We start from the raw sequence: 13,384 nt of genomic DNA, 5'->3' as shown, positions 1-13,384 counted from the left end.
CATTCCATAAATTTTGGTATGTTGTGGTTTCATATTCCTTTGTATCAAGGTATTTTCTAATTTACCTTTTGATTTCTTCTTTGACCCATTGGTTTTTCTAGATTATGTTGTTTAGTTTCCACATATTTGTGAATTTTCTAGTTTTTCTTTTGCTACTGAAAGTGAGGTATTGAAATCTCCTAGTAGTATTGTGTTGCTGCTTATACCCCCCTTCAATTTTCTCAATGTTTGCTCATATATTTAAGTGCTCTGATGTTGTGTGCATATATATTTATAGTCATTATGTCTACCCTTTTATCATTATATAATGTCCTTTTTCATCTCTTTTGAAAGTTTTTGACTTTAAGTCTATTTTATCTTGATTAAACATGGCCAACCTTATTCTTTTTTGGTTGCAATTTGCGTGGAATTTCTCTTTTTATCCTTTCTTTTCCAGCCTGTGTATGGCCTTAAATCTAAAGTGAGTTTCTTGTAGACAGCACTTAGTCACATTTTGTTTTGTGTTTGTTTAACCACTCTATGTCTTTGACTAGGGAGTTTAATCCATTTATATGTAAAGTAATTATTGATAGAGAGGATTTACTATTGCCATTTATTAGTGGTTTTCTGTTTTATAGCCCTTGTTGCTAATTTTTTGGTAGTGAATTGCCTTTTTCCTTTCTCATTTTGTGTGCCTTCTATAGGTATTTTAACTATGATTACAAAGGTACTTACTTAAAACACCTTGTAATAATCTATTTTAAGCCAATGAGAACTAAAGTTCCATCACATTTAAGAGCTCTTTTTGTTTATTTTCTTGAATGTTTCTTTTTAAAAAAGCATTTCATTCCTAATAGATGAAATATTTTCTCTTCTTTCTCTGAGGATATTAGTGATGGCTCTTTGAAGTTATTTTTTTTTTCTCCTTGCATAGTTTCTGTTTTCTCCCACTTGCTTTTATTTATTTTTTGTTCTGTCTTTTTCACATTAGTTGCTTTTTTCAGATGCCTGATAATTTCTGCTCATATTTATGAGTAGGAGCCAAAAACGGATTGGAAGCTCTGATCAAATGAGTGATCCTTATTGAATTTAAGTTTCACTTAAAGTCATCTGGCTCATTCATTTGTTGGAGAAATTCCGCATTCTAAATCAGCATTTTTAGACCTTTCCTCTTGGGGCTGATTAGATTTCCCAGAAAAGACTTCAGAACTCTCACTTGGGGAGGGTACCACCAGCATTGTAGGAGCCAAATGAAGGAAAATGTTTTGGATATCCTCATCATTCAGAATGCATCATTTCTCTTAAAGCCTAGTTTTCAGGAACAGTATTCACATCCTCAATGGTGTCTAACATTCCCCATGTTCAGAGAATGAACCTTCAGTATACAGCAGGATTGGGAGTGGTCTTTACCCAGTAGCATTTTGTAGGGGAGGGTGTTTAAAGATATAATCTAATCTTTTAAAGAACTTTTAACATAACCACTTTATCTTAACTCCAGCTCTTTATATCCATTTCCAGAGACACTAGAATATATCAGTTCCTAAAACGTTTCAGGATTCTTAGATGTAGATTGGGTTAGTTCTTGGTTTCCCCCACTGCTGATTTAAGATTCAGCTTTCTCGAGTATGCTTGTTCAGTTATTTTACAGCTTCCAGAATATTGTTGCTGTTGCCTCATTTCCTTGTTCTTCCTTACTTTTTTAAAAAGTCCCTATAGTTTTAAAGGTTTTTGGAGGGATTGAAATTAGATGCATGTATTCAATCCACCACCTTTATCTGAAACTAAGTCCTTCCACAATGAAATAGTTTCCTTATCTCTCTAATGTGATATTTCTGTTGATCCTTGGTTTGTATTAGGTGTTATACCTGAAGAACCTTAGTCCTCGGGTGACTGAAAGAGATCTTGTCTCATTATTCGCTCGGTTCCAGGAAAAGAAAGGACCTCCAATTCAATTCCGAATGATGACTGGACGAATGAGGGGGCAGGCTTTTATCACTTTTCCCAGTAAGTAGCTTCATCTGGATAATTACTCAGTTATGGCTGAGTCACTAATAAGTTCATTAGCAACTACATATGCCCTCTCTAATTTAAATATAGCCCACAAAAGAAGCATATCAGAGGAAGGAAAGAGAACTTAGGAAAACATGTTCTTTTTTTTTTTTTCTATTCTCCCTTCTGTGTTTCCTCTCCTTCTTTGACAGTGCACCACCACCTTACACCATTGTTCTCTCTTTTCCCCAACTTGGCACTTCCTACTCACTGTATCAAAATTTACTTTCCCTCTGCTGAAAGTAATATTTCTAGTCCAAGTTATAATTACATCGATTATTAATATATTGGTATTCTTATCAGAACACTTATAGTTGCATTATGCCTTATTCCTTTAGGAGTAAGACTGCAAGCTATTGTGATATTATGCTATATTATGCTAATTAATTAGTAATTCATAATTAACTAGTGGGTGATATATTGTTTAACTGTTGTTTGCATCCTAATACATGACTTCAGTATCCTAAACCATAGGGAAGAATAATACAGGCATGTCTCAGGGATACGGCAGATTCAATTCCAGACCACTGCAATAAGGTGAATTATCTCAATAAAGTGAGTTGCACGAATTTTTTGTTTTCCTAGTACATATAATGGAGAAGGCAATGGCACCCCACTCCAGTACTCTTGCCTGGAAAATCCCATGGACGAAGGAGCCTGGTAGGCTGCAGTCCATGGGGTCTCGAAGAGTCGGACAGGACTGAGTGACTTCACTTTCACTTTTCACTTTCATGCATTGGAGAAGGAAATGGCAACCCACTCCAGTATTCTTGCCTGGAGAATCCCAGGGATGGGGGAGCCTGGTGGGCTGCCATCTATGGGGTCGCACAGAGTTGGACACAACTGAAGTGACTTAGCAGTAGCGGTACATATAAAAGTTATATTTACACTATCGGAGGCAGATTATCACCATAGACTGGAAGAAAGGGTGCATGCATGCATGCACTGTCACTCAGTTGTGTCTGACTCTTTGTGACCCCATGGACTGTAGCCCACCAGGCTCCTCTCTCCATGGAATTTTCCAGGCAAGAATACTGGAATGGGTTGCCATTTCCTCCTCCATGGGATCTTCCCAATGCAGGGATCAAACCCACGTCTCCTGGATCTCCTGCAGGCAGATTCTTTACCTCTGAGCCACCTGAGAAGCCTTGTGTTTATACTATACTGTAGTATATTAAGTGAGCAGTAGTATTTAGTCCAAAAAACAATGTACATATCTTGATTTAAAAATACTTTCTTAGTAAAAAATACTATCATCTAACAGTTCAGGGTTGCTAAAACCCTTCAATTTGGAAAGAACACATTATCTGCAAAGCATAATAAAACAAAGTGTAATTAAACAAATTGTATCTCTATAGGAATTCCAGTTTCTATGACAGACCAGACTATCTTTCTTTTTTGGTGGAGGCTAGGTAGGAACTGTGCCTTTTATTATCCCTAAACTATCATAATTTATATACTGCATAGTAATGTATTTAAAGGCGAGTGCTTTTGCACATGAGCAATGCCAAATTCCCCTACAGTCTTCTTATACAGCATTGTACCATCTTTCCTATCTCATTGAACGTTTTTGTATCCTCAGCTCTAGTGATTTTCAGTCTTTTCAAGTGTAAGAACCTTTTTAAACTTAAAATATTATTTCATGTACCCCCCCACCTAATATGATCCATTAGTTGAAAATATATATAATAAAAAGGCTTTATACACTAAGTACTTTTAAATAAATAGCTGTTTTACTAGTTATGAATACATTTGAAAATTTGTAGAGCATACATATAAGACATAAATTGGTTCAATCTAAAACCATTGCTTGTCTACTTAGGATCTGACAGACTCTGGGCGATAAGTCCATTCCTTCCTAATTTCCCACATCTAGACTCTGAGACCCATAAATTAAATCCTTCTGCTATACCCTATATACTCTTACACCTCAAGCTTCCATATGCCTACAGGGATTCTTAAACTTATCCAAGTGAGGGCTCTGACAACCACTCTCTAATCAAAAGGAAAAGTATTAATAGGAAAATGTCCCCAGTACCATAATAACTTCTTTTTGTGTTTTCTATTTTGAAAATTATTTCATTCTCTTAGCACCTATAATGTGTTATCTAAGATACAGGTTTGTGTATTATTAGATGTAGCTTAGCCCTCTTTAGCACACTGTCTGTATCCTTGTTTTGTTTTTTTTTGTTTTACCTATATCCTTGAATTAGGAGATACTCAAGCATCCTTTTAAAGATTCTATTGTAATTATTCTTAGCTATTTAATCTTGCTGAGTTATACAAATTTGGGATTGTGGAAAACACAATAAACTCAAATAACTACATGACCTTATAGCCTACATTGTACTCCAAGGCAAAACAACATAAACTAGACTTGGAATAAAATTGAATTATTAAGCCATACATAAACTGGTGGTTTTCTTTCTCTTTTAGATACAGAAATAGCATGGCAAGCATTGCGTCTAGTAAATGGATATAAGCTACGTGGGAAAATATTGGTGATAGAATTTGGAAAGAACAAAAAGCAACGGCCAGATCTCCAGGCTGCTTCTCTAATATCATCTACTACAGATAATACTACTGAAATCAGTGGCAGTTAGAAGATACAAAAACTGTGAGTCCCAGGAGGTCTTTTTACATCAGAATTTAGGATCTAGGTTTTGTGTATAGAGAGCAGTTTGTTTGGAATTGAAGAAGAGAAACTGAGGGAAAGAAAGCAAAATTAAGACAATCCCTTTCAGCTTTTGGAAAGAATTGGCAGAATACACTTTCTATAATCAAAGATTATCTAGGATAGACAATATAATGAGTATAGAGGGTTGGTTATAAAGAGTATCATTTTCTCAGGATAAATTACAGTAGATTTCTTCCAAGGATTTTTTAAATCATTGTAATTTATATGAGGTCTTATATATTTGTCCCTAGAGATGACATTCTTTCTAAGACTGCCTCCTATATATATATAAAACTAAAAAAACTAAGTAAATGTTGAAATATTTATATCTAGAGCCCACTTGTCCCTAATTTTATTCACCTAGTAAATAAGTGACCAGGGGCCTGAACGTCAGCAAATGCTGTTGAATTAGACCTTCAGCAGTAACAGTAGGTAGTTTTCATAGGTTAGTCAGAAAATATTTAATGCACACTCCCTATTAAGTTATCAGTATCTTCAAAAAGCTGTTCATTTTTTCTAATGAAAGAATTTAGATCAAAACATTAATGTTCTCACAATTATTTACACTAGCTACCATTGAATAATGATTGAATTCAAAGCAATAAGCATTGAATCATTGTCAGTACATGTTAGGAATTAAATATATGAATTTTAGAAGAGGAACATACTAGCAAAGAATACCAAAGGAGGGTAGAAAGAAAGAGCTTTCTAGAAGAGAGGCAGCCAGCCCCAAGTCCCCCAGTTGTTTGTTTATAGTTGCTGGAAAATAGAAAAATGACATGATATGGAGGAAGTAGTATAAACTTTGGAATCAGACCTGTTTGAACTCCACAGCCATATTTAACCACTCTATGACTTTGGCAAGTCATTAAATCTGAGCCTCAATTTTTTTCATCTGTAAAAATGGGGATAGTAATATTACTTCATTGGATTGTGATAATTAAATTTGATCGTATCCAGGATGAAGATCAGAAAGAAAAAAGAATGAAAACATAACAGAGTATACAACCATTAAGCACTCTAATGTACTTATAATGGGAATGTCAGAGAAAGAAAGGAGCAGAAAAAGATATTCCAATACATAATGGCTGTAAACACCCCAAATTTGATAAGAAACTATCTACACATCCAAGAGATCTCAATGAATCCCAAGTAAAATAAACAAGAAATCCACAAACACACCACAATAAGAATGCTAAAACCCAAAGATGAAACTTTTGAAAGCAAAATGAGATAGATGAAGCATCATTTACAAGGAAACTTCAATAACAGATAAGTTCTCATCAGAAACAAAGGAGGTGGTAGTGGGAAAATTTACTCAGAGTGTTGAAATGAAAAAGAACTGTCAACATAGATTCCCTATTCAATAAAACTGTTTATCAAGAATGAAGATGAAATGAAGACACTCCCACACAGTCAAAAACTGGGAGAAAATGTTGCTGTCAGACCTGACTAGCAGGAAATATCAAAAGAAGTTCTTCAGGTAGAAAGCAGGTGACCTCAGACAGTAATTTGAATCTACACATACAAAAAATTAGCACTGGTAAAGGTAATTGTGTAATTAGATAGTCAAAATACATTTTTCTTTCTTAATTGATTTTAAAAGCTATTTTATCAAGCAATATATATGTAATTGCATTATTAGATCTATTACATATAAAACTAATATATTTACCAATAGCAAGACAAAGGTAGAAACAAAGCTGTATTGAATTAATGACTCCAGGTGATAACTCAAATCCATAGGAACAAGTGAAAGTAACAAGAAATAGGAAATAAGAAGGTTAATATAAAAAAGCTATAAATAATATACTTGCTCTTTCTTCTGTCAGCTTCTTTAAAAGACATAAAATTATACTAAGTAATAATTATAATGACATATTACTGGGTTTATAACATGTAGAGATAACACTACTAACAATAATATCACAAAAATAAGAAAAGGAATAGGTTTACATAGGAATAAGGTTTTTATATCTCATTGGAATTTAGTTAGTATATAGCTGAAGCCAGTTAAGACGTGTATGGTAAACCCTAGAGCAACCACTAACAAAATAGCTAAAAATATTTAGTAAAAATATTAAATACACTTAAATGTCTTATTAGAAAATGTCTAATGCAAAAGAAAGTAAAAAGAGGAATGGAGAAATAAAAACTTGAGACATAAGTATGAATGGATTAAACGATCTAGTCAAAAGGCAGAGATCATCAAATGGGAAAAACAAACAAGACTTACCTCTATGCTATTTATTGTAGTCACACTTTAGATTCAAAGATACAGATTGAAGGTTAAAGGATATAAATATCAGGCAAATGGCAAGTATTAGAAAGCTGGAGTGGCTATACTGTTCAGATCAGATCAGTCGCTCAGTCGTGTCCAACTCTTTGCGACCCCATGAATCGCAGCACGCCAGGCCTCCCTGTCCATCACCAACACCTGGTGTTCACTGAGATTCATATCCATCGAGTCAGTGATGCCATCCAGCCATCTCATCTTCTGTCGTCCCCTTCTCCTCTTGCCCCCAATCCCTCCCAGCATCAGAGTCTTTTCCAATGGGTCAACTCTTTGCATGAGGTGGCCGAAGTACTGGAGTTTCAGCTTTAGCATCATTCCTTCCAAAGAAATCCCAGGGCTGATCTCCTTCAGAATGGACTGGTTGGATCTCCCTGCAGTCCAAGGGACTCTCAAGAGTCTTCTCCAACACGACAGTTCAAAAGCATCAATTCTTCGGTGCTCAGCCTTCTTCACAGTCCAACTCTCACATCCATACGTGAACACAGGAAAAACCATAGCCTTGACTAGACGAAGCTTTGTTGACAAAGTAATGTCTCTGCTTTTGAATATGCTATCTAGGTTGGTCATAACTTTCCTTCCAAGGAGTAAGCATCTTTTAATTTCATGGCTGCAGTCACCATCTGTAGTGATTTTGGAGCCCAGAGAAATAAAGTCTGACACTGTTTCCACTGTTTCCCCATCTATTTCCCATGAAGTGATGGGACTGGATGCCATGATCTTCGTTTTCTGAATGTTGAGCTTTAAGCCAACTTTTTCACTCTCCACTTTCACTTTCCTCAAGAGGCTTTTTAGTTCCTCTTCACTTTCTGCCATAAGGGTGGTGTCATCTGCATATCTGAGGTTATTGATATTTCTTCCGGCAATCTTGATTCCAGCTGTGTTTCTTCCAGCCCAGCGTTTCTCATAATGTACTCCACATATAAGTTAAATAAACAGGGTGACAATATGCAGCCTTGACGAATTCCTTTTCCTATTTGGAACCAGTCTGTTGTTCCATGTCCAGTTCTAACTGTTGCTTCCTGACCGGCATACAAATTTCTCAAGAGGCAGATCAGGTGGTCTGGTATTCCCATCTCTTGAAGAATTTTCCACAGTTTATTGTGATCCACACAGTCAAAGGCTTTGGCATAGTCAATAAAGCAGAAATAGATGTTTTTCTGGAACTCTCTTGCTTTTTCCATGATCCAGCGGATGTTGGCAATTTGCTCTCTGGTTCCTCTGCCTTTTCTAAAACCAGCTTGAACATCAGGAAGTTCACAGTTCACATATTGCTGAAGCCTGGCTTGGAGAATTTTGAGCATTACTTTACTAGCATGTGAGATGAGTGCAATTGTGTGGTAGTTTGAGCATTCTTTGGCATTGCCTTTCTTTGGGATTGGAATGAAAACTGACCTTTTCCAGTCCTGTGGCCCCTGCTGAGTTTTCCAAATTTGCTGGCATATTGAGTGCAGCACTTTCACAGCATCATCTTTCAGGATTTGGAATAGCTCAACTGGAATTCCATCACCTCCACTAGCTTTGCTTGTAGTGATGCTTTCTAAGGCCCACTTGACTTCACATTCCAGGATGTCTGGCTCTAGGTCAGTGATCATACCATCGTGATCTAAAGTCTATTTAAAATGAGCTTTAAAGCAAAAAAAAATTGCTGTAGATAGTGACATCTATTATAAACACATATGCATCTAACAACAGAGTACCAAAATACATGGATCAAAAACTGAAATGAATGGAGAAATATAAAAGTATACAACAAAAAGTCGGGGAATAAGTATCCCATTTTCATTAAGAACTAGACAGAATTATGAACAAAGGAATAGAAGACTTGAATAATGCTATAAATCAACTAAACCTTAAAGATACTTATAGAACACTTCACCTAACAAGAGCAAAACACACATTCTTCTCAAATACACATGAAACATCTCCAGGATGGACCATATCACATTTTGTTGTTGTTGAGTCACTCATTCTTGCCCAACTCTTTGCAACCCCATGGACTGTAGCACACCAGGCATCCCTGTCTTTGACTATCTCCCAGATTTTGCTCAAATACATGTCCATTGAGTCAGTGACACCATCCAACCATCTCATCCTCTGTCACCCACTTCTCTTCCTGCCCTCAATCTTTCCCAACATCAGGGTCTTTTCAAATGAGTTGCCTCTTCACATCAGGTGGCCAAAGTATTGGAGCTTCAGCTTCAGCTTCAGCATCAGTTCGTCCAATGAATATTCAGGGTTGAATTCCTTTAGGATTGACTGATTTGATCTCCTTGTAGTCCAAGGGGCTCGCAAGAGTCTTCTCCAGCACCACAGTTTGAGAGCATCTGTTCTTCAGCACTCAGCCTTCTTTATGGTCCAGCTCTCACATCCATACATGACTACTGGAAAAATCATAGCTGTATCACATACCATTAATCAAATCATGGTCAATTAAAGTGTATCAAACTATGCAGAGTTTGTTCTCTGACCACATAGAATGAAACTTCTGTTAGAAATCAATAACAGAAAGTCAGGAGACACAAATAGAAATTAGATACATTTTTAAATGACCAATATGTCAAAGAAGGAGTTACAAGGTTAATTTGAGATGAGTGAAAATGAACATACAACATCCCAAAACTTATGGGATGCACCGAAAGCAATGCTTACAGAAAATTTTATAAGTGTAAATGCTTGTAATTAAAAAGAAGAAATATCACATATCAATAACCTCACTTTGTACATTAAGACACTGGACAAAGAGAAGAAAACTAACTAGAAAAAGCAGAAGGAAGGAAATATGAAAGATTAGATAAGTAAATGGCATAGAGAATAAAAAGTTAATGAAACCCGAAGTTGGCTCTATGTAAAGACCAACAAAATTGAAAAAAAAAAAGAAGACTCAAATTGCTAGGATCAGAAATGAAGGAGGGAAACATTACTACAAATCTTATAGAAATTTAAAGAAAATTATGAAGGAACATCATGAACAATTTTATGCCAATAGATTAGATAACTTATTTGTAATGAACACATTCCTAGAAAGACACAAATTACTGAAACCAATTGTTGAGAAAGGGAGAACAAAGAAACTCTGAAAATACCTATAATAAGAGGTTAATTAAAACTTTTTAAATACCCAAAAAGAAAAGCATAAACATAAATGGATTATCAGATTAATTATCACAAACATTAAAGAAGAATTAATACAAATTCTTCAAAAATTCTTCCAAAAAGTAGAAGAGGAGGGAACATATCTGGTAAATATGCTATAATATGAAAGGATGCTGAAAACATGCTAAATGAAAGCAACTATTCCAAAAGACTGTATATTATATGATTCCAAATATATAGTGACAGAAAGTAGATTAGTGGTTGCTTAGGGCTGGGGCAATAGCTGAAGTGTATAGGGTTTCTTTAGAACTTGATGAAAATGTTCTAAAATTGATTGTGATGATTGTACAACTTGTTTATTATAGTACAAACCATGAATTATATACTTTAAATGGGTGAATTTTATGATATCCAAATTATATTTTAATAAAGTCACACACACTGAAATAGTGGGTACAACCTAAATGTCTGTCAGTGTGAGAATGGATAAATTATGATGCATCCATTTGGTGGAATACTGTACAGCCGTTAAAATAATGGAGGTATATCTATTAATGCATTCTGATCTGTATAGTGTCTAGGATTTTGTAATAAGTTAAAAAGTAATATATATGTATATGTAAATACTTTTTTTACAAACAAAAGCATTTGTATATATATGATATATGTATATATAGATATTTCTGAATAAACTTAGGAAAAACCTGGAAAATATACATACCAAATTGTAAAACTTTTAGAGATGTGATTGGGTAGACTGAAAAGGGACTTTTGCTTTATAAAATTTTTAAAGTGTGATTTGGGCTGATTTTTACTTTTTTCAGTTTTTTAATAAAGAAAAATTTAATACTCTGCCAATGATTTGCATTTCAGAATATTTGTCAGGCCTGCTCTGAGGATATCATCTAACTATACTCAGGAAAAACATCTATTCCTTTGATAAACTGCTCACTTTGGATTAACTCTAATTTTAAATATAGTTTAAAGGACAAGAAGTAAGTTATCCTGGTATAACCTTTTGCACATGTTACCTAGGAGCATACTTCTAAGGTGGACTTTTCAGAAGAAACTTCTTCCTGTTGTATAAAATCTCACCTCTGCCCTTTACTAGACCTACAGACCATTAACAATAAGGGAAAATAAAAACAGAGAATGTCCCTCAACTGGTGTGTAGATAAACTGTGGTATACCCATACAAGGGAATCCTACTCAGCAATAAAAACTATGATGAGCTATATGATACATGCAACAGCTTGGATAGAGTTCACATGCATTTTGCTAAGTAAAAGAGCCAAACTCAAAAGGCTACTTACTGTTAGATTCCATTTATATAACATTCTGAAAAGGACAAAACTATGGAACAGAACAAGTTAGTGGATGACGGGTTAAAAATAAGAGAGTAGCACAAGGAATTTATTTAATAATGGAAATTTTCTGTAACTTGATTATAATTACATGAGTGTATGCATTTGTGATAACTCCTAGAATTGTACACCAGAATGGTAACTCCTAGAATTGTACACCAGAATGGATGAATTTTACTGTATGTAAATGTTTAAATAAATGTAACTTTTAATGGAGGAAAGAAAGTTTCTTAAAGTCATTTCCATAAAATATTCCTATTCTGTTGTCTTTGGATTACTATTGATAACTTAAAGCCACTTGACTACTATTCCTTATTTTCTGCCTACAGGTCAGCAGAAATCATTTAAAAAATCTATATACACATAAACACAGTAACCCACCATAAAAAAAAATCAAAGGTCAAACTGGAAAATAATTTGCCACATACAGGAGCTAATTTCTTCAATATAGAATTCATATAGTTTTCTTAGTATACTTAAGTCAGTAATCCAATTAAAAAGTGGGTAAACAAAAAGAAAATTTATAGAGAAACAAATATAAATGATAAACTTAGAAAATTTAGAATGTTCAGAGTATTAATACAAATTAGGACAATTAGCTCTCTTTTTTGTTTTTTGTTGTTGTTTTGGCCATGCCATGTGACTTGTGGGATCTTAGTTCCCCAACTAGGGATTGAACCTGGGCCCTCCACTGTGAAAGCATGGAATCCTAACTACTAGACTGCCAGGAAATTTACAATTAGCTCTTTTTTAAAAAGCCTTTTTCGGTTTATAGAAAAGTCAAATAGTAAAAGAGTTCCCATATATCCTTCACTTAGCTCCCCCGATGTTAACATCTTACATAACCATAGAAAAGTTAACTAAGAAAATAATATTGATGCAGTAATATTAGCTGATGTGCAGACCTTATTTGATTTTCTCCATCTGTCCAACTAATGTCTTTTTATGATCTAGGATCTCACATTGCACTTTGTTATGTATCCTTAATCTGTTCCTAACTGTGACAGTTCTCATTGGTCAGTTATTTTGTACAATGTCCCTAATTGGGGTTTCTCTGATATTTTGTCATGATTATATTGATGTTATGCATATTTGGTAAGGATACTGCAGAAATGATGTTATGTCCTTTTTAGTACCTCATATCAGGAGATATCTGATGCTGACATGTCTTAATACTGGTGACATGTAACCTTGATCACCTGGTTAAGGTAGTGTCTGCTATGCTTCACTGTAAAGTTAATATTTTCCTCATTAGAATTAATAAATACCTTATAGGAAGATATATTCAGTTCAGTTCAGTCACTCAGTCATGTCCGACTCTTTGCAACCCCATGAATCGTAGCACGCCAGGCCTCCCTGTCCATCACCAACTCCCAGAGTTCACTCAGACTCACGTTCATTGAGTCAGTGATGCCATCCAGCCATCTCATCCTCTGTCATCCCCTTCTCCTCCTGCCCCCAACCCTCCCAGCATCGGAGTCTTTTCCAGTGAGTCAACTCTTCGCATGAGGTGGCCAAAGTACTGGAGTTTCAGCTTTAGAATCGGTCCTTCCAAAGAACACCCAGGACTAATCTCCTTTAGAATGGACTGGTTGGATCTCCTTGCAGTCCAAGGGACTCTCAAGAGTCTTCTCCAACACCACAGTTCAAAAGCATCAATTCTTCGGCGCTCAGCCTTCTTCACAGTCCAACTCTCACATCCATGCATGACCACAGGAAAAACCATAGCCTTGACTAGACGAACCTTTGTTGGCAAAGTAATGTCTCTGCTTTTGGTTTTTTTTTTTTTTTAAAGGCTTAAAATGTATTTTAATAAGTTCATGTTGCATTATTCATTTCTCAGAAAAACTTCAAAGGTATTAGGGACAAATCAAACATGGTACACCAATAAAAAATGCACAGCATAACTACCTAAGATAGGCAAAG

General features: G+C 35.2%; 1 protein-coding gene across 4 annotated transcripts in view; it reads left to right on the top strand.

The window, feature by feature from the left end:
* Positions 1 to 11,683, top strand: part of RBM41 (RNA binding motif protein 41) — a 75,552-nt gene extending 63,869 nt beyond the window's left edge. For 3 of the 4 annotated variants that reach the window (XM_061409361.1, XM_061409359.1, XM_061409362.1), the window contains 2 exons: positions 1,836 to 1,983; positions 4,465 to 9,879. In XM_061409361.1, coding sequence (XP_061265345.1) covers positions 1,836 to 1,983; positions 4,465 to 4,631 — 315 coding nt within the window. In that variant the 3' untranslated portion in view covers positions 4,632 to 9,879. Of the gene's footprint in view, positions 1 to 1,835; positions 1,984 to 4,464; positions 9,880 to 10,967 lie in introns of those variants that run through there. The other variant, XM_061409360.1, reaches the window with a different exon arrangement.
* Positions 11,684 to 13,384: the final 1,701 nt, after the last annotated feature.

The sequence above is a fragment of the Bos javanicus genome, chromosome X (genome assembly GCF_032452875.1).
Source record: "Bos javanicus breed banteng chromosome X, ARS-OSU_banteng_1.0, whole genome shotgun sequence".
Taxonomy (NCBI): domain Eukaryota; kingdom Metazoa; phylum Chordata; class Mammalia; order Artiodactyla; family Bovidae; genus Bos; species Bos javanicus.
Note: the sequence above shows the minus strand (reverse complement) of the source record. Positions and strands in the feature narration are given on the sequence as shown.